Below are 21,336 nucleotides of genomic sequence, written 5' to 3'. Positions count from 1 at the left end.
AAATGAAAGAAAGCAGTGGTTCATGCAGTTACAGCCCTGATTTAAAGAAAAGTAAACTGAGGAAGCTGTGAGGCATTGGAAAGCGGGAGAGCGCCATCTTTCCAAGCTAGATGTTTTTAGCAGCTGGCTAACTTGAAGCAGCTCCGTCACTCGCACACCGCGGTCAACTGATGATACTGTAAATCAAACAAGACACAAAAGCAGCGCTTTCAGTTTAAACGTATTTAAAGGAGGACTCTGTCTGTCTGGCGTTGATATTGCAGTTCACCCCTCAAACTACTAGGGTTACGACAGAACAGAGAAACCCAGCCGCCTGCTAGCTGCTGTCTGAATACCGTGATATGCTCTGATATGGACGTGGTAGGAGTGACGGCAGTAAGGCGGTGCGATCCGTCACTGATGTACTGAACCAGCTGATGTTTGCTCTTCTAAGTTGACGTTGTTGAGAAACTGGACAGTTCAGCTCTGTTGTGGCCACTTGTTTAGCGTTTGTAACGGGTCGGCCGAGCCTCGTCACCTCACAGCTAAAATAATCTTTTCCTTTTTAAATTATGACTATTAGAAAAACTGCGGCCGTGCTTTTCCAGCTGATAAAAACAGCTGACCAGACACTTTCTCCCACTGTCCCATGACAGACCTGTGAAGTGTTCCACTGTCTGGTGATTGTTTCTCGTGTTCTGACCATAAAGGACAGTTTAAAACAGCGATTGACCACCCAGGAGCGAAAATCAGCCTTCAAACTAGGAAGAAATCATTTGATCTTTACAGTGATTTGTATCGATATCGAACGATATGAATTTTCTTTATCGTGATGATGTTTTTGGCCGTATCGCCCAGCTCTACACTAAATATTAAAATGTGTCAGAGAACAAGTTGTGTGTTGTTTTTTAATCCCAGATTTATTACATACTAAAGCTTATTATTCAATAACTACAGGGACTTCAGTGCAAACTGGCTGAGCTATTCTTAGGTTATAGAAGTGTGTAGTGAAATGTTGGGTCTTGGCTATTTAAGGGTTAAATAACCTCCATGTAATGGAAAAATTTGAGGAAGAACCCTTAAATTGGAAAAGAACCGTAGTATTATGACATGGTTCTTTAAGCCTTTAAAAGGTTCTTCACACTCACATCTTTCTTTTCATGCATGGCCCTTAAGGGAACCAGAAATTGTTCTCATATTGCTTTTTTCAAAGAAGCATTTTGCTGCTCTGGACACAAAACCTTGTATCTCCGTTTTTGTCGTTTTTCAGTTTTTGGTGTAATTTGAAAATGCCTGTTGCCTTCTACTTTGTTTGTCAATTTCATGAAGAATGGACCGAAACAAATGGCCCAAAATGACTTGGACAAATTGTCTGGTTCCATTGACTTCCATTAAAAGTAAAGACGTTTTTTTTTCCTTCTCCTGTAAAGTTACTATTTAATTGAATTAGTCTTTCGTATCACAATCTGAAAATGTTTGAGTTGACTCGGCTCCGTCACTGGAAATTGAAAAGGCTGGACAAACAAAACTAAACCAAACAGGGTATCACATGAGGGGCGAAATGTTTGGAGTCTTACGACCGATCAGAGTATGCCTGTTAATGCATATTTACACATCTGAACTGTGGCAGCCACAGAGTTTGCATTTAATGGTTAGATGATTACATGAGGCTTCCTTGTGTATCTGTTAGTTTCGAATTCCTGAAAGTCAGCAGTTTGTAGCCGTTGACTCAATTAAAAATGTCGTTTTTAGTGACGGTCCTATTTTCTCCTTGCATGTTAGTTTTCATTAAAAAGTAGCCAGTTAACAGGCACTTGCAATAAAACATCAGCAACAGCCTCTTAGTTTAATACATTTGTGCTATACTTACTAATACTATACTAACTCAAACAACATGCACTACTCACAAAAGGTTTGGGATATTTGGCTTTTGGGTGAAATTTCTGGAAAGTTCACGCTGTGGTGATATTATATCATGAAAGTAGGGCATTTCAGTAGAAGCATGCGATGGTGATTTCCTCATCTCAAACAATTTGTTGAAACAAAAGCGAACAGCATTGTTGGGTATAACTCACCCCAACAAACAATCTCAGTGTCTCAATAACTCGTCATGCGCCCTTGAGCTGATGCTGTTCACAAGTCGACTCATTGTCTGCTGAGGCACGGCGTCCCACTCTTCTTGAAGGGCGGCCCTCAGGTCATTGAGGTTCTGGGGTACAGAGTTATGAGCCTCTACACGGCGACTCAGCCGATCCTGTAGGTTTTCTATGGGATTCAGGTCTGGAGAAAGTGCAGGCTGCTCCATTTGAGGTGCCCCAGTCTCCAGCAGCCATTCCCTAATGATCCGACCTCGATGAGCTGGAGCATCGTCGTCCATGAAGATGAAATGAGGCCTGTGTTGTACATGCAGAGGCACAAAGACTGGATTAATGATGTTATTCAGTAGTTTGGGCCACTGGGTCACTGTACCATTCACAAAGTGTAGGGCAGTTCTGTATTGACTGGACACACCTGCCCACTTTAACACCACCACCACCACCTCGCCGTTAAGCTCCTTGTTGGAGAACAGCAAGTTGTGCAAAAAGTACTGAAACACTGAACAGCTGGACACGTGCATTCAGAAGTTTAGAGGTCGTCACGTTAAGTTCACCTGTAAAGGTTAGAGTGCATTTTAGGTCCATCTTGAAATTTCGTCCGAGAGCCAAACATCCCCGACTTTCTGTAGTAGTGTAGTACCTAAGCTTAGCTAGGATTGGTTAGCCAGTCAGCTAACGCTAGCTAAAACCAGTGAAGAAGGCAAATGTTCCTCGTGTGCTGGTAACATTTGACGTTAGGAGATGGATTCACGAGTCTTGAGGAAGAAAATCGTCCTAAACGTTTGTTTTCTTTAATTTCATTCTCAAGAAAAATTTACGAGAAATATTCTTCAAATAACTTCTTAAGAATTCTCTTAATTTCTTTTCTTAACTATTTTCTTAAAATTAATTCTAAGAACAAGTGGTAGTCTTAAAAATATCATGTTCTTAAATGGTTTCTTAGCCCTACAGCAGCCTCACACTCGTTTCAGGCTGTAAGAGTTGACCAGGTCAGTATTTATCATGGACGCTGCCTCTGCTGCTCCTGCCCATCCTCGTCTCTTACTTCACAATTATCATGTTGTCCAATGAGGATTTTTTCTCTGTTGGCTGTTTCTTCCACCATCACCTCTATTTCTTGTTTGAAATTTTTTTGAAGTGTTTGGTTTGATATTTTTCCTGCTTTTTGCTCCTATAGAAATAATAATAATAATATTATTATTATTATTATTATTATTATTATTATTATTATTATTTTTTTTTTTTTTTTATGATACATATTCAAACCTTATCTCACGTCGTTTATGGTACATGGTGAAATGCAGCATAGCAACATAAGAAAACATAATAAAAGTAACTAAGATTATCTTAAAACAATATTTGTTAAGTTATTATTTCTTATACATTTTTTCAAGAATTGCATTTAAGAACATTTTTCTTTAGAAAGCTTTCGTGAATCCAGACCCTGATCCCCTCAGGGCTGAAGTGTTTTTGGGAGCTGCTTGATTATGATTGGCCTTTAGAACTGAATCTGGCCTCATATTAACAAAATAAAAGTACTTGCCACTTGACATGGACTAGCTGCCCACCCTACGTTTGAAGTTTTCATGGGGCTCCTAACTATTATTACTACTACTACTACTACTATAATAATAATAATAATAATAATAATAATAATAATAGTAGTAATAATAATAATAATAATAATATTATTATTATTATTATTATTATTATTATTATTATTATTATTGCTTACATTATATTAATTATGATTATATCCGTACACGAGGTACGTAGTTTGACCAGAGGAGGATGCGTCCCCCTTGTGATCCTTGGTTCCTCCCCAGGTTTCTTCCTCAGCTCTGAGGGATGTTCTCCTTGCCACTGTTGCCCCCTGGCCTGCTCACCTGGGGGTTTTACATTCATGTTAAAACTCTGTCTTTACTGGAATTCTGTGAAGCTGCTTTGTGTTTTAAAAAGTGCTACAAATAAATTTTATTTACTTTATTGCAAATGATCTTATGATTTATGATGAGTATGATTTTAATTGTACTCAAAAAAGTACCATTAGAATCAAAAGTATACTCCATTCAGTACCAAGAGAGAATGAAATTGATTACTTTCCACCTCTGGATAGAGGGAGTCCTAGCTAGTTGGTGGGAACTGGGGAGGAAATTGGTAAATAACTAAAAAATAATTTAGGCCAGTCTTTGACTTTGGCAGGTGGAGGTGTGGTTTGATCTCATCGAGGGGGATTTTTCAGTGGAAGAGCTGCTCTACCACTCCTTCTGAACTTTGAGCCTAGAAACCTGCATAATTCACTGTAATGTACACAACATGAGCGCGAGTCTGTAGCAACCCTGCCCACGCACATACACACACACACAGGTGTGCACGTCAGTATCGGGGTCAGTAGTACAAACTTCACATAAATACATTTTAAAAAGGTGTTATCCATCACTGCTGTCGGATCAAAACCTCGTATCTCCAAAATGGTAACTTTACAGGAGAAGGAAAAAATGTACTTTAATTGTAATGCAAGTCAATGGAACCATTTTTTTCTTTCCAAGTAATTTTGGGCCATTTCTTTCAGTCCATTCATCATGAAATTCATACACAATGTAAAGAGCAACAGGCATTTTCAAATTGTCAAAAACTGAAAAATGACAAAAAAAGGAGATACAGTGTTTTGTTTCCAGAGCAGAGAAACTGGTTCTTTGAGAAATGTGATAGGAGAACCCTTTCTGGGTTCCTTCAGGGCCGTGTTTGAAAAGAGAAATATGAGTGTGAGGAAACTTTTTAAAGGCTTCAAGAACCTTCACGTAATGCAAAGGTTCCTTTCCAGTCTAAGGGTGATTCCTAAAACCTTTGCATTTCATGGAGGTGCTTTAACCCCATAATGGCCAGGACCAGCTGGTGGGCCCCGTGGTTTATCACAGACTTATATGACTAAGAATAGCTTGGCTGGTTTGCAGTGAAGTCCCTGTAGTTACTGAATAATGTGCCTTACTGTGTAATAAGCCTGAGATTTTAAGTCTCACACTTTTCAGCGCTCTAAAGAACCTTCATTGAAAGCTTCTTTGGGGAAACATGAGTGTTTTTTTTATTGACATTGTACAAAGAACCTTTTATGGAGCCTTTATTTTTTACCCTCTGGTAGCTTCCTGCACATGCACACACATGCAGTCATAAACAAAAGTTTGGGCGCCCCTGGTCAAATTACTAGAACCAGATTTCCTAAAAGCGTCTTAGATGATCAGAAGTGGTGGAGAGTGTGTTGAGCATGATCAAACTTACATGATTGTGCAAACCTTCTAATGCCGTTTTTGAAACATTGTTTGGTCCAGAAGATGAAGGTCACAGAGTTTGATATTGCCAGTCAGTGTGTTTCGCTATATGTTAACCAGAAACTCCAGAGTGGCCTGGATGACTTGCCAGACCAAAGAAAGAGCCCAGCTTTGTGTTTCGTCTTACCCGTTAGTTTAGGAAGTATACGTACCTGCATGACTTCTCTGAGCACTGCTGAGATTCTGAGTGCAGGACATTGAATGATGTACTGTCTGCATGTTTTATTGTTTAGAGATGGCACAGTGAGAAGATTCTCTGCTTGCTTTACTTTACAGGACCATTGAAGAATGGCTGCAGCTTTGAAGATGACCTGTCCTTGGGTGCTGAGGGTAAGTGCACACACACACACACACACACACACACAGGTTTCTAAACAGCCAAAAACTGTGGTGCCATACGTATGTACTGTATGTGTCCCTTATGTGTTATAGTTAGAAATAATAATAAAATTTATATTTTCAATTATATACTAACTCCAGTGTAGACAAGCCACGACAGGTGAGACGGTGTTTGTTTTCATTGTGCTAGAAAGTTGCAGACTCTGAGGACTGACTGACTCTCATTTAGAGAGAATTACAATCGTAATTTAACTGGAGAAAGTTTTAGCCCTGGTTTGACTTCTTCGATGCAATGCCACAGTTTCAGTGAGTGGTTGTCGCCAGGTTTCAATGGTTGGTGCAGTGTTGTCTGCATAGCTGTGGTAAGAAACACACAAAACCCGCACTAACACCAGGCTGAGATCAGATAGCGTATCTGTGGTATCAGTGTGAAGGTCCTCCCTGTGACCCGTTGGTGTTCACAGCCTGGAGAGAAAGGCACTGATAATCAACAACTGAGCTTACAGTCCAGTGCTGCTTTTCTGGAGTTTACAGCTTTATATCCTGGTCATTTCAGGTGTTTTGGGACTAGTGTTCAAAAGTTTGTGTTCACTGTTATAATATAAAATATAAAATGCATAATGTTGATATGTTTGTATTTGAAAGAAATCAGTTCTAACATAATGCTGCTTCTCCACAACTTCACAGGATTCCAAAATAATTAGTAGAAAGCTGTAAAAATGTAGAAGTGGTAGATGTCTCTGGAATGATGTAGATGATTTCATCAGTAATGAAGTTCTAATAAAATTCATTTTAAAATGCCTCAAATTTGAAAAGTTGTGATCAATTCTTGAGGCAAATAAGAAGCTGCTGTCAATTGATCACTACACTGTAATATTTAACATTTAATGAATTCAATTTTACTTCTTGTTGTTTCCTAAAAACCTGAAAACTAAAAATGGTGTCTTGTTTATAAGATTTCAGTCTACACTGTAACCTGAAACTACCTCACCATATCCTGTTGAGCCTAGCTCAGTGTAGTGACCTACCTTACCCTACTTTACCCTACCCTACCTTCTCTGCCTAGCTCAGACTGGCCTACCGTTCCCTACTTTACCCAACCGTACCCTTCTCTGCCTAGCCCAGACTGGCCTACCTTGCCCTACTTTACCCAACCTTACCCTTTTCTGCCTAGACCAGACTGGCCTACCTTACCCTACTTTACCCAACCTTACCCTTCTCTGCCCTCTGCCTAGCCCAGACTGGCCTACCTTACCCTACTTTACCCAACCTTACCCTTCTCTGCCCTCTGCCTAGCCCAGACTGGCCTACCTTACCCTACTTTACCCAACCTTACCCTTCTCTGCCCTCTGCCTAGCCCAGACTGGCCTACCTTACCCTACTTTACCCAACCTTACCCTTCTCTGCCCTCTGCCTAGCCCAGACTGGCCTACCTTACCCTACTTTACCCAACCTTACACTTCTCTGCCTAGCCCAGACTGGCCTACCTTACCCTACTTTACCCAACCTTATCCTTCTCTGCCTAGCCCAGACTGGCCTACCTTACCCTACTTTACCCAACCTTACCCTTTTCTGCTTAGACCAGACTGGCCTACCTTACCCTACTTTACCCAACCATACCCTTCTCTGCCCTCTGCCTAGACCAGACTAGCCTACCTTACCCTACTTTACCCAACCTTACCCTTCTCTGCCTAGACCAGACTAGCCTACCTTACCCTACTTTACCCAACCTTATCCTTCTCTGCCTAGCCCAGACTGGCCTACCTTACCCTACTTTACCCAAGCTTACCTTCTCTGCCTAGATCAGACTGGCCTACCTTACCCTACTTTACCCAACCTTACCCTTTTCTGCCTAGACCAGACTGGCCTACCTTACCCTACTTTACCCAACCATACCCTTCTCTGCCCTCTGCCTAGACCAGACTAGCCTACCTTACCCTACTTTACCCAACCTTACCCTTCTCTGCCTAGACCAGACTAGCCTACCTTACCCTACTTTACCCAACCTTATCCTTCTCTGCCTAGCTCAGACTGGCCTACCTTACCCTACTTTACCCAACCTTACCCTTCTCTGCCCTCTGCCTACCCCAGACTGGCCTACCTTACCCTACTTTACCCAACCTTATCCTTCTCTGCCTAGCCCAGACTGGCCTACCTTACCCTACTTTACCCAAGCTTACCTTCTCTGCCTAGACCAGACTAGCCTACCTTACCCTACTTTACCCAACCTTACCCTTCTCTGCCCTCTGCCTAGCCCAGACTGGCCTACCTTACCCTACTTTACCCAACCTTACCCTTCTCTGCCTAGACCAGACTGGCCTACCTTACCCTACTTCACCCAACCTTACCCTTCTCTGCCCTCTGCCTAGCCCAGACTGGCCTACCTTACCATACTTTACCCATCCTTATCCTTCTCTGCCTAGACCAGACTAGCCTACCTTACCCTACTTTACCCAACCTTATCCTTCTCTGCCTAGATCAGACTGGCCTACCTTACCCTACTTTGCCCAACCTTACCCTTCTCTGCCCTCTGCTTAGCCCAGACTGCCCTACCTTACCCTACTTTACCCAACCTTACCCTTCTCTGCCTAGCCCAGACTGGCCTACCTTACCCTACTTTACCCAACTGTACCCTTCTCTGCCTAGCCCAGACTGGCCTACCTTACCCTACTTTACCCATTCGTACACTTCTCTGCCTAGACCAAACTGGCCTACCTTACCCTACTTTGCCCAACCTTACCCTTCTCTGCCCTCTGCCTAGCCCAGACTGGCCTACCTTACCATACTTTACCCAACCTTACCCATCTCTGCCTAGACCAGACTAGCCTACCTTACCCTACTTTACCCAACCTTACCCTTCTCTGCCTAGCCCAGACTGGCCTACCTTACCCTACTTTACCCAACCTTACCCTTCTCTGCCTAGCCAAGACTGGCCTACCTTACCCTACTTTATCCAACCGTACTTCTCTGCCTAGCCCAGACTGGCCTACCTTACCCTACTTTATCCAACCGTACTTCTCTGCCTAGCCTAGACTAGCCTACCTTACCCTACTTTACCCAACCGACTCTACTCTTTACCCTACTGTACCCTTCCTGTCTACTCTGTACTCTGTCCTAGGCCTGCCTGGTCTGTGCTTCTCTACCTAAGCCTGCCTAACATGTGCCATCTTAACCTGCTCTAATCTATCCTGCGTCTGGTGGGGAGACTTTCCTGGACCCGAACATTGGAATTTAAATTTCTGTCACTAAGAGAGTAAGTGTGTGTATGTGCATGTGTGTGTGTTGCAGAAAGTGTGTGGGTCATGTTAGAGTGTGTGAATGTGTATGGTATGTATTCTTAGCTCTTTAAAACAGTCTCTGGTTAATGTCCAGAGTCTCCCATCTCTGTTCCTGAACCTGAACTGACTTTTGAAGTGAATTGTGCAGGTTTAGACGTCAGTGGATGTAATTTTAACATTCTGCTATTGAACATTAAGTGCTGAGGGACAGGGGTCACCATCCTGGCTATAATGTTTTTGGCTTCTTAAGAAACTTTAGGGGTGAATTTTGAGTATTTAAGAAAAGGCTGGAAAGGATGTAGAAGGGAGATTCTTTGCTGGAAAAGTTGTAGAAGGGAAATTTTCTTTGTGGAGTATCACTGTAGTGCTGTATTAATGTCAGTGGTGGGCTCATTGTCATTGTGTTTCTCTCCATCACTCTTATTCTCTCTTTCTCTGCAGCCAATCATCTCCAGAACAACAGTACAAAGCCTAGTGACCCTGGGTAAGTAAACTCTCTCGACCGTTTCCTTTTTTTTTTTTTTTTTTTCCCCCCCATAACCATTCTCTCTCACTCATCCCAAGCTGGGTTTTCTGAGTGCTGTCTTTAACACTCTCTCTTCGTAGCTACAGCATGCCAGCCAAGGAGAAGAGGAGCCAGTTCAAACAGAAAGGCCGGAGCATGAACTCCACCGGCTCAGGGAAAAGCAGTGGTACTGTCTCCAGGTATTACACTGCAGCCAAAAACACCAGACTCTGCTGGTTCACATTTTCCTCCTGTTCTTTCTGCATGTGCTCACTTTGGGCTGAGGGGGTTTTGGGTTGGTCGTGTGGGATCCTCTGGACAGAGGAAGACTACTTTCGCTTTTGGGTGACTTTGGAGCTAAACATTGATTTCTTTGATGTATTTTAAAGGCCTAACACTTCTGGTATTAACCCCTTATACTCTAAAGGTCTGTATGTGGTCCACATTTCAATTCCTCACTCTCTAAACTGAAAGCTTGTTAGTTTTATAGTAGTTACTAAATGATTCATAGTAGATACAGAATGATTAATCGTATATACTGAATGATTAATCGTAGATACCGAACGATTAATCGTCGATACCGAACGATTGATACTGAACGATTAACCTTAGATACGAAATGATTAATTGAATGAGTAATCGTTGATACTGAATGAGTAATTGTAGATACTGAACGATTAACCTTAGATACAGAATGAGTAATCGTTGATACAGAATGAGTAATCGTTGATACTGAATGATTAATCGTTGATACTGAATGATTAATCGTACATATTGAATGACTCACAGTGCTGCTGAATGATTCACTGTAGTCACTGACTGATTCATAGTAGAGACTGAATAATGTGTTGTAGACACTGAGGTCAGACAACTAATGTTACTGCTGGGAAGCCTTAAATCGCATCACGCTGATTAGCTTCTACATGAGTGGCTACTCTAGCAGTCAGGATTTCTTTGACTGTGGGTGGAATTCCAGATGGTTGTATGCTATACATGCTGGGTATTCTAGTGAGAAGACATTGATAGACAAAAACACAAAAAGGGTGCCAAGTAATGAATTCTGTCAGACTGATGAGGCTGAGGGATGCAGCATATTAAATGGTTCAGGCTGAATTGCGCCTGTATGTGGTTCTTTCAGATATTCTGTTGGCTCATTCATCAGGAAACTTTCACTGATTGTAAAGAGTTCTTAGGTAGCTTTTTCTTTTCAGTCTTGGTTCTTAGTCATGCGGTTTTTCTCTGCGGTCATACGGTCTTAGTCAGCACCAAGCTCTTGTGGGACAGTTGTGGGACTGTTGTAGAAAGATCTATAAAACTGAATTGATCTTCCCAGTGTTCTGAATCATAGTTCCTTGCATTTCTCTCTCATAACCTGATTTCTTTTAGTGTTTCGGAGCTGTTGGACCTGTATGAAGAAGATCCGGAGGAGATCCTTTATAACCTGGGCTTTGGGCGGGAGGAGCCTGATATCGCCTCCAAAATCCCATCCCGCTTCTTCAATTCACCATCCAGTGCAAAGGGAATCGATATCAAGGTGTATCTGGGAGCGCAGATGCAACGCATGGAGCTGGACAACCCCAACTACGCCCTTACAAGTAAGCTTTGGGTTAAAAGGCTCAGTTTACTTATCAAAGTGTGTAAGTGTGTGTGTGTGTCCGTGTGTGTGTGTGTGTGTGTGTGTGTCCGTGTGTGTCCAAACTTTTGAAGGTGTATTGTCTGCTTCATGCTGGTTAAATGTCTGCCCCTATACGTGCTGCTGAGGTGATGATGGAGAGAGAGAGAGACAGAGACTCTTTACCGTTCTCAGTACAGGTACCTGCTGCCCACTCTGTGACCCTCGCGCTGTTTCTTCATCCCACAGGATTCGTTTTTACTGGAAGAACAGAACATTTCTGGACCCTCTGTGGTTGTTTGAGTCATATAAACTGCAGCGTTTCAGGAAACGTTCAGAAACTCATTCTCAAACCGCAGCGTGTTCATGGTCGGCGTGTGGCACGACGAGTCCAGCGAGAAGTTCATTACTGTTCAAACAGCGCATGAACTCTCGCTTTGTCCCTGGAATCATTTTCCCTAAAGGAGATCAAGAAAAAGAACGAGAGAAAAGATCTCCCACTTCCACTTTTCTTCTCTCTCTCTCTCTCTGTCTCTCTGTCGCTCTCTCTCTCTCTCTGTCTCTCTGTCGCTCTCTCTGTCTCTCTGTCTCTCTGTCTCTCTCTCTCTCTCTCTCTCTCTCTCTCTCTCTCTCTCTCTCTCTCTCTGTCTCTCTCTCTCTCTCTGTCTCTCTCTCTCTCTCTCTATTTCTCTCTCTCTATTTCTCTCTCTATTTCTCTCTCTCTCTCTCTCTATTTCTCTCTCTATTTCTCTCTCTCTCTCTCTCTCTATTTCTCTCTCTCTCTCTCTCTCTCTCTATTTCTCTCTCTCTCTCTCTCTCTCTATTTCTCTCTCTCTCTCTCTCTCTCTCTCTCTCTGTCTCGCTCTGTGTCTCTTTCTCTCTCTGTCTCTCTCTCTCTTTCTTGCTGTCTGTCTCGCTCTCTTTCTTGCTCTGTCTCGCGCTCTCTCTCTCTCTCTCTCTCTCTCTCTCTCTCTCTCTCTCTCTCTCTCTCTCTCTCTCTCTCATTCTCTCTCTCTCTCTCTCTCTCATTCTCTCTCTCTCTCTCTCTCATTCTCTCTCTCTCTCTCTCTCTCTCTCTCTCTCTCTCGCTCTCTGTCTCGCTCTGTGTCTCTTTCTCTCTCTGTCTCTCTCTCTCTTTCTTGCTGTCTGTCTCGCTCTCTTTCTTGCTCTGTCTCGCGCTCTCTCTCTCTCTCTGTCTCTCTCTCGCTCTCTGTCTCGCTCTGTGTGTCTCTCTCTCTCTCTGTGTCTCTCTCTCTTGCTCTCTCTCTTGCTCTCTCTCTGTGTCTCTCTCTCGCCCTCTCTCTCTCTCTCTGCCCCCCCTCTGTCCCCCCTCTCTGTTGTCTCTCTTGCGTTTTACTTCCTCTCTTCTCTTTTTTTTCTTTTTTATCTCTTACTAGCTTCCCCCTCTCTCTCTCTGTCTCTCTCTCTCTCTGTCTCTCTCTCTCATTCCTTTAATTTCAGGTTTCAGTTCAATTCCAGATGCTTCTGTATATTGATAAAGATCTTGTTTTACTGAAAGTTGAAGACAATTTTAATATTGAACAACAGATTTCAGAAATGCTCTCTCTCTCCTGAGCCCACACTGAGGGGGGTGACCCAGTGTTGAGGGTGACCCAGACAGTGCTGAATGGACACAGGACACAAGGGCACCATTGTCGCCCATGGGCCGAGAGAGAGAGAGGGAATGATGAGAGAGTGAAACAGGCAGAGAATGATGAGAGACAGAGAGAGAGACAGAGAGAGAGACAGAGAGAGAGACAGAGAGAGAGACAGAGAGAGAGACAGAGAGAGAGACAGAGAGTCTGGTCAGTGGTGACCGTCTGCCAGGCGGCTCTCCAGCACGTATTTGCATAACTGGGGGCAGAGCGGAGCAGGAAGAGGAAAGACCTGGAGGAGTGTTAATGTGGTGGTGGTGTTGTTGGTGTTGTTGTTGTTGTTGTTGTTGTCTGTGCTGTTTTTATTCCTGAGAATTCGATCCCTTGGATCAAGACTTTTAGCACTCTGTCCTCTTCACTTTGGCTGTCCTCTACAGCTGATCAGCAAACGTTCACATTATTGACCCTTTAAGGCAGACGGAAGTAAAAAGTAGTTTTTTCTGCTCTTTAATTTCATTTATTTGATTTGTAAAGAATATGATCTAACAAAGCTGAAACTTACGGGGTATTTCATTTGTTTTGTATCAGAAATCAACCTGGTCAGCAGAACAGGGCTGATAAATTGGGTAGAAGCACATTCCCTATCGGAAAGTTTAAGGCCGTTCTGCATGTGCGTCGCGTCACAGTGAGAGTTTATACCGCTCAACACGGCGGAGCAGAAACTGGCCTGCAGAGGAGACGAAGTTCATGCTCTGATCTTCAAAAGACGGCGGTGGGACGGACGTCCAGCTTATGCATCTCAGGACACGACGTCTTCCTCTCGGCCTTCTTTAATAAGGACATGTGAAGGACGTTTTCCTGAGTCTGACGTCATTTTAAAGCAATTAAAAACACAATCACTGCTCACTGCTGCTCATCTCACTCTGACTGGACTCACATGATGTTCGCTGTAATGGTAACGTCGACACTAAGTGATTCTCCACGTGTGAGCATAATTTTGGATCACATTACTTTTAGCGAGCATGAAAACAGAACATGAAAACAGCATATGCTGCGCTCAGAGACGCCACTGTGGGCCTGTTTCGTTCAATAAAAATATTTTAGATTGACTTTTAAAAAGTGAAGTGACACTCAGAATAAGACAGCATTGATAATCTTACTTAAGCATCCAAAGTGGTTTTATTAGAGAAAAAACTTACAGAAAATATGCATACAAATATATACAAATACACCAAAACTCTCAGTAATCTTAACTGTATTCACAAATTCATAGTAGACACTGAATATTTCATAGTGGATACTGAATGATTCATAATAGTTACTGAAAAATTCTAGCCGGTTATAGAATAATAAGCCTAATGACAAATAAATTATTATAAGGTAAAAAAGTTTGTGTTCAGCTGTAATTACTGAACACTTCGTAGCAGATACGGAATAATTCATAAGAGTTACTGAATTGTTCCTGGTAATTACTGTGTACTTATTGACTCATTTGTTGTAGTTACTGAATAATTTATTGTATTTGCTGAATATTTCATAGTAGATACTGAACAGTTCATAGTAAACACTGAACAGATCACATTAGATACTCAATAATTCAAAGTAAATGCTAAATAATTCATAGTAGATGCTGAACAGTTCATGGTAGATACTCAGTGTACTGTAAATGCTGAATGATTCATAGTAGATGCAAAATTATATGCAGTAGCTGCTGAATAATTCATAGCAGTTATTGAATAATAAGCCTTACGACACATAAATGATAAAGCTTGTTAGTGTTGAGCAGCTGGTCAGTTATTAGTCAAAAGAAGTTGTTAGATCTGATGTCTAGAAAGTTCTGCCGCTGGAGACTCCCACACTGCCTTGTTGACTTTTCTTGCATAACATCTGTTTCTCTCCCAGAATGCAGTGTGGGGCGGAGGGACGTGTGTGTGTGTGTGTGTGTGTGTGTGTGTGTGTGTGTGTGTGTGTGTGTGTGTGTGTGTGTGTGTGTGTGTGTGTGTGTGATCAAGAAGCTTGTGAAGCTTTCAGTGTAGTGTTTTTTTGCTCTTGGCTTGTTTTCCTGTGGGCCATGCCTGAACGCTTAGTCACTGTATTTTTGCTCAGGAAAAATGCTGCCGAGGCCGATTGGTGCCGTCTCGTACTTTCACTGACAGCTCGTGTCACTTTCTTCGGTATCGCACTAGTGCGTGCATGGAAAAGTTGTCAGATTAAAAATTTGATCGCATTTGTTTGCTAATTTTAGCTGTTTGAGTAGCAGGATCTGTACGTATGAGTTTAGATACTCGTTACTTGTTAGACACTCCAGTCACTGTCCACTCCAGCAGTTGTGACCAGTTGCTATTGGGCAAAAGCTCATTAAGCCAAGCAATGATGGAAATGCTCAGAATGCAACTCTTCTTGTTCTGCGTTGTGGATTATTTTCATTTTTAATTCCATTTTTTTTCTCCTTGTGTAGGCCGATTCCGCCAGACGGAGGTCTTGGCCACCGTGGCCAATGTCTTCTCGGAGATCTACTCTCAGGTGTCCGGCCGACCGCTCCAGAGAATCGGCACCAAGGAGACGGAGCCTAAAGAGCCCCCTCTACTGAGGAGCAACAGCTCCGCCCTCAACGCAGCAAAGATCCTGAAGAAGAGCCTCACCCGCCCAAACCTTCTGAACGCAACGGAGGGAGGGCACGGTCAGCCTGGCGCCACCTCTGACCCTGTCGGAGTGGAGAGAGGGAGTCTTCGTGACCTCCATTCAGACTCGGAGCCCAAACCGCAGAAAGTTTTCTGGAAGAAAGACTCGTCTCCTCATCTGGCGACAGTGACGGAGGAAACTCTTCAGGTAGGAGCCTGAGCAGAAAAACAGTAACAATAAATAATAATAATGTTTTTGATCCTTATAAAGTGCCTTTCTCTGATCCAAATCAGCTTAACAAAATCTAAATGAATAAAATTAAAAATATAGAGATGGACGCCATAGACACACAAAATCCACAGCAATGTCAGGCCAGCCGGCTGCCTTATTGGTGCTTTCTCTCTACACTGTAAAATGAATGTGTGTCTATAGATGCAACGCAAACATTCACAAAAATGCAGATATAATCAAAAAATGCTGGAATCTTCTGGTTTTCTTGCAAAAATATTCATAGGCTGACGATTCATATGGAAGTGTTTGTGTAGAAGTTTTGTTTTATGTCTAACATAAGCTAATCTAGGCTCTCTGGTCCTATATTTCATAGTGAAGGGTGTAGCTATTTGAATATTTAGACATCTGAACATATTAATATTCACACAGCTTAATTTGGGTACTGTCTGTGTGTGTCTGTGTGTGTCTGTGTGTGTCTGTCTGTGTGTGTGTGTGTGTGTGTGTGTGATATATACACTCACTGGCCACTTTATTACTTGCTAGTAAAAGGTTGGACCCCCTTTTGTCTTCAGGACTGCCTTAATTCTTCATGGTATACTTTCAACAGGGTGTTGGAAACATTCCTCAGAGATTTTGGTCCATATTGACGTGACAGGTCACGCAGTTGCTGCAGATTTGTCGGCTGCACATCTATGATGCGAATCTCCCGCTCCACCACATCCCAAAGGTGCTCTATTGGGTTGAGATCTGGTGCCTGTGGAGGCCGCTGGAGTACAGTGAACTCATTGTCATTTTCAAGAAACCAGTTTGAGATGATATGAGCTTTGTGACGTGGTGCATTATCCTGCGGGAAGTAGCCATGAGAAGATGGGTACACTGGTCATAAAGGGATGGCCATGGTCAGCAACAACACTCAGACAGGCTGCGGCATTTAAACGATGCTCAGTTGGTACTAAGGGGCCCAAAGTGTGCCAAGAAAATATCCCCCACACCATCAGACCACCACCACCAGCCTGAACCGTTGATACAACGCAGGATGGATCCATGCTTTCATGTTGTTTACGCCAAATTCTGACCCGACCGTCTGAATGTCGCAGCTGAAATTGAGACTCGTCAGACCAGGCAACATTTTCCAATCTTCTATTGTCCAATTTCGGTGAGCCCGAGCGAATTGCGGTCTGAGTTTCCTGTTCTTAGCTGACAGGAGTGGCACCTGGTGTGGTCTTCTGCTGCTGTAGCCCATCTTCTTCAAGGTTCGACGTGTTAAAGTTCAGAGTTCTGCATTCCTTGGTTGTAACAAGTGGTTAATTGAGTTACTGTTTCCTTTCTGTCATCTGGAACCATTCCATTCTCCTCTGACCTCTCACATCAACAAGGCATTTTCGTCCACACAACTGACCGCTCACTGGATGTTTCCTCTTTTTCTGACCGTTCTCTGTAAACCCTAGAGATGGTTGAGCGTGAAAATCCCAGCAGATCAGCAGTTTCTGAAATACTCAGACCAGCCCGTCTGACACCAACAACCACGCCACGTTCAAAGCCCCTTAAATCCCCTTTCTTCCCCGTTCTGATGCTCGGTCTGCACTTCAGCAAGTTGTCTTGACCACCTCTACATGCCTAAATGCACTGGGTTGTGGCCGTGTGATTGGCTGATCAGCTATTTGTGTTAAAAAGCAACTGAACAGGTGTACCTAATAAAGTGGCCAGTGAGTGTATGTGTTCACTGTGTGTGTGTGTGTGTGTGTGTGTGTGTGTGTGTGTGTGTATATATATATATATATATATATATATATATATATATATATATATATATGTATATATATATATATATATGTGTGTGTGTGTGTGTGTGTGTATATATATGTGTGTACACACACACACACACACACACACACACACACACACACACATATATAAAAAAAATTATAATTTCTTATTAAAAAAATCTGATCTTTTATACCACGAACATGTCAAATGGACGAATAGAAGTAGTTAAAAATTTGCTGGAATAAAATCTCATGCCAAAACTTTAGTTTCCATCTGTTATTATACCTTTTTGCTGAATTCAACTTTTCTTTCAACAAAAGCGACGGGGTATAATCATCTATACGAAATAGGTTTGTCTGTTTCTTGGGTTATGATTTTCGTGCCCTGTGGTTCTTCAGGGTGCCGTGAGTGCTGTAGAAGGAAAGTCCGCTCTGACTGACGAAGCCCTGGCCGGAGAGCCGCCGCCCATTCTTGCTGCCCCAGTCGTGGTCAACGTCACTGATGTTTCGGAGAAGAGTGGCGATGCTCCGGCCAGTGAATCAGCTGTCAGCGAGGACAAAGAGGGTCAGAAGACGGTTCCCTCATCCACACTGGACAGAGACACGTGCTCCCTGTTTCCCAACCCACACATGAATCACCTCCGCACTGAGCCCAGAGACTCCTTCGAGATGGAGGAGGTATAGTACTGTACACGCTTCCTGTCAGCGTCTGGGATGTTTTCATTAATACGTTAATGTGAACACAGTACTGTCCAAAAAGTTTAGGCACCTGAATCAAAAACGGATCTAAAACCACTGTAACAAGAAAAGATTCAAGTAACAATTTATACAGTAAGTAGTGATTTTATATAGTGAGCGCACTACATATGTGGTGGTGGCATGTTAGTGTGTGTTGCGCTGGCCTGAGTGGATCAGACATGGCACTGCTGCTGGAGTTTTAAACACCTCAGTGTCACTGCGGGACTGACAACAGTCCACCAACCAAAAATATCCAGCCACCAGTGTCCTGTGGGCAGCGTCCTGTGGGCAGCGTCCTGTGGGCAGCGTCCTGTGGGCAACGTCCTGTGACCACTGATGAAGGACTAGAGGAAGACCAACACAAACTGTGCAGCAGCAGATGAGCTGTCGTCTCTGACTTTACATCTACAAGGTGGACTGACCAGGTAGGAGTGTCCAATAGAGTGGACAGTGAGTGGACACAGTGTTTAGAAACTACAGCAGCACTGCTGTGTCTGATCCACTCACACTAGCGCAACACACACTAACACACCACCACCACCACGTCAGTGTCACTGCAGTGCTGAGAATGATCACCATTAATGTAGGATGCAGAGAAACAGATGGACGACAGTCTGTGATTGTAATTGTGGAATATTTGAATAGGAAAGCTTTCAATAATTGTAGCCCTATTAATATTGTGAGTGGGTCAGTGGGTGAGTGAGTGGGTGAGTGAGTGGGTGAGTGAGTGGGTGAGTGAGTGGGTGAGTGAGTGGGTGAGTGAGTGGGTGAGTCAGTGGGTGAGTCAGTGGGTGAGTCAGTGGGTGAGTCAGTGGGTGAGTCAGTGGGTGAGTGAGTGAGTGAGTGAGTCAGCGGGTGGGTGGGTGAGTGAGTCGGTGAGTGAGTCGGTGAGTGAGTCGGTGAGTGAGTCGGTGAGTGAGTCGGTGAGTGGGTCGGTGAGTGGGTCAGTGAGTGGGTCTGTGAGTCGGTCAGTGTGTCAGTCAGTGAAATAAAGTCTTCTTTCTTTCTGCTTCAGTTGCCGAGTAACGATGATGAGGCTGTTCCTGGGACTCACTGCATCTCCAGAGCTGGCAGTGGTGAGTTTCTCTGTCGGCTTCTATTAACATAAAACCTCTAACAGCTCATAAAGGAGATGGTTCTTTAAGGGTTCTGTAGTAAAGAAAATGGTTCTATATGGAACCATAAACACTATTAAAATGGTATGGTTCTTTAAGGGTTCTTTAGTAAAGACAATGGTTCTACATAGAACCATAGACTCATATTTTTGAAAAATGCTCAATATGGCACCAAAAAGTGGTTTTCCACTGTTACAATGTTAAGCCTGTAACAATAGAAGAACTCCTTTAGGTGCTGTATAGAACCCCTTTCAAAAGCGTTCTGCATCAAATTCAAAATGAGTGAATATTTGCAAAAAACAAAGTTTATTTAGAACAATAGTTCTTTGAGTGTATATAGCACCAAAAAGGGTTCTGCTCTTGTTGCGATGTCAAGCTTGTATCAACAGAACTGTATTTGGTGCTATATTTTTCAAAAATATTGTACATGTATCTAGAACCATATATAGAACCCTTTTCAAAAAGGTGTGTTCATGGTTCTGTATAGAACCATTGTCCTTACCAAAAAAAACCCTTGAAGAACTTTTATCGTTTAGAAGTGTATATAGTGCCAAAAAGGGTTCTGCTATTGTTATGACGTCAAGCTAATATCAACAGAAGAACTGTATTTGGTGCTATATAGAGCCTTTTCCAGAAAGGTTCCATATAGAGCTATATAAAACACATCTCAACAAATCTGAAGAACCCTTTTGTAAGGCAAAGAACGTTTTTAATTTACTAAAGAACCCTTAGAGAACCATTATTTTTAAAAGTGTATATAGCACCAAAAAGGGTTCTGCTATTGTTACGATGTCAAGCTTGTATCCATTAAAGAACCACTTTTAGTGCTATATAGAACCCTTTTCAAAAAGAGACATTCATGGTTCTTTATAGAACTGTTGTCTTTACCAAAGAACCCCTGAAGCATGATCATTTTAGGAGTGCATGTGGCACCAAATAGGGTTCTGCTATTATAACGATGTCAAGCTTGTATCCATAGAAGAACCCCTTTTAGTGCTATATAGAACCCTTTTCAAAAAGGTATGTTCATGGTTCTTTATAGAACTGTTGTCTTTACCAAAGAACCCCTGAAGCATGATCATTTTAGGAGTGCATGTGGCACCAAAAAGGGTTCTGCTCTTGTTACGATGTCAAGCTTGTATCCGCAGTACTGTATTTGTTCTGTTCTATATAGAACCATTGAAGAACCATCGTTTTTAAGTGTGCTGTCATTGATATATGCAGCTGAACATGAGTTGATGATGCTGATCATCTACGAAGCCTCCACAGTGGACCATGCGAACAGTAACCGTGTAGTAGAGGCCGCAGCATCACAGCTGGTCCTCTAGAGGCCGTGAAATCTTTAAGCCCTCACAGTTCAACTTCGTCATTTCCCAGAACGACTGAAGCACAAGTTTCAGATTAGCCTCCGGATCACAGAACACTCTGGAAAAGAAGGCGTCTGTGGACGGTGGTGATTTGAATTAGTCCGAGCTGATGTTTTCAAGAACGTTGCTGCTAAAAATACGGCGAGGCCTCTATCAAATCAGAGTGACCCGTCCCAGAACAGACCCGGTTCCAGGCAGAGGGAGTTTGGTTAACTGAATTATTACACAAGCGCTCCGAGCGGCTCGGTCCACGACCCTGAGAACAAAACACTCGGTGGGCGCAGTGGACCAGGACCGCCCTCTAGTGGTGGATTCCAGAAACCTCACCAAGGCTGGGTTGTGTTTATAATCAAGGCTCTGGTCTGTTTCACAAGTAACCATTAATACAGTAAGTAGTGATTTATTAATACAGATAAGTAGTGGTGGGGGCGTGTTAGTGTGTGTTGTGCTGGTCTGAGTGGATCAGGCAGCAGTGCTGCTGGAGTGTGTAAACACCTCAGTGTCGCTGCTGGACTGAGAATAGTCCACCAACCAGAAATATCCAGACAACAGCGTCCTGTGACCACTGATGAAGGACTAGAGGGCGACCAACACAAACTGTGCAGCAGCAGATGAGCTGTCGTCTCTGACTTTACATCTACAAGGTGGACCGACAAGGTAGGAGTGTCTAATATAGAGTGGACAGTGAGTGGACACAGTGTTTAAAACCTCCAGCAGCAGTGCTGTGTCTGATCCACTCGCACCAGCACAACACACTAACACACCAC

At 43.1% G+C, this 21,336-nt stretch overlaps 1 protein-coding gene across 5 annotated transcripts in view; it reads left to right on the top strand.

Annotated features, from left to right (window-relative positions):
* Positions 1-21,336, top strand: part of itprid2 (ITPR interacting domain containing 2) — a 97,534-nt gene that overhangs the window by 57,071 nt on the left and 19,127 nt on the right. For all 5 annotated transcript variants that reach the window (XM_037539338.1, XM_037539335.1, XM_037539336.1 and 2 more), the window contains 7 exons: positions 5,678-5,731; positions 9,460-9,502; positions 9,625-9,723; positions 10,910-11,118; positions 15,189-15,559; positions 17,749-18,027; positions 19,103-19,163. In XM_037539338.1, coding sequence (XP_037395235.1) covers positions 5,678-5,731; positions 9,460-9,502; positions 9,625-9,723; positions 10,910-11,118; positions 15,189-15,559; positions 17,749-18,027; positions 19,103-19,163 — 1,116 coding nt within the window. The remainder of the gene's footprint in view (positions 1-5,677; positions 5,732-9,459; positions 9,503-9,624; positions 9,724-10,909; positions 11,119-15,188; positions 15,560-17,748; positions 18,028-19,102; positions 19,164-21,336) is intronic.

The sequence above is a fragment of the Pygocentrus nattereri genome, chromosome 6 (genome assembly GCF_015220715.1).
Source record: "Pygocentrus nattereri isolate fPygNat1 chromosome 6, fPygNat1.pri, whole genome shotgun sequence".
NCBI classification, from domain to species: Eukaryota; Metazoa; Chordata; class Actinopteri; order Characiformes; family Serrasalmidae; genus Pygocentrus; species Pygocentrus nattereri.
The sequence above is the reverse complement of the archived record's forward strand: the minus strand, read 5'-3'. Positions and strand labels throughout refer to the sequence as shown.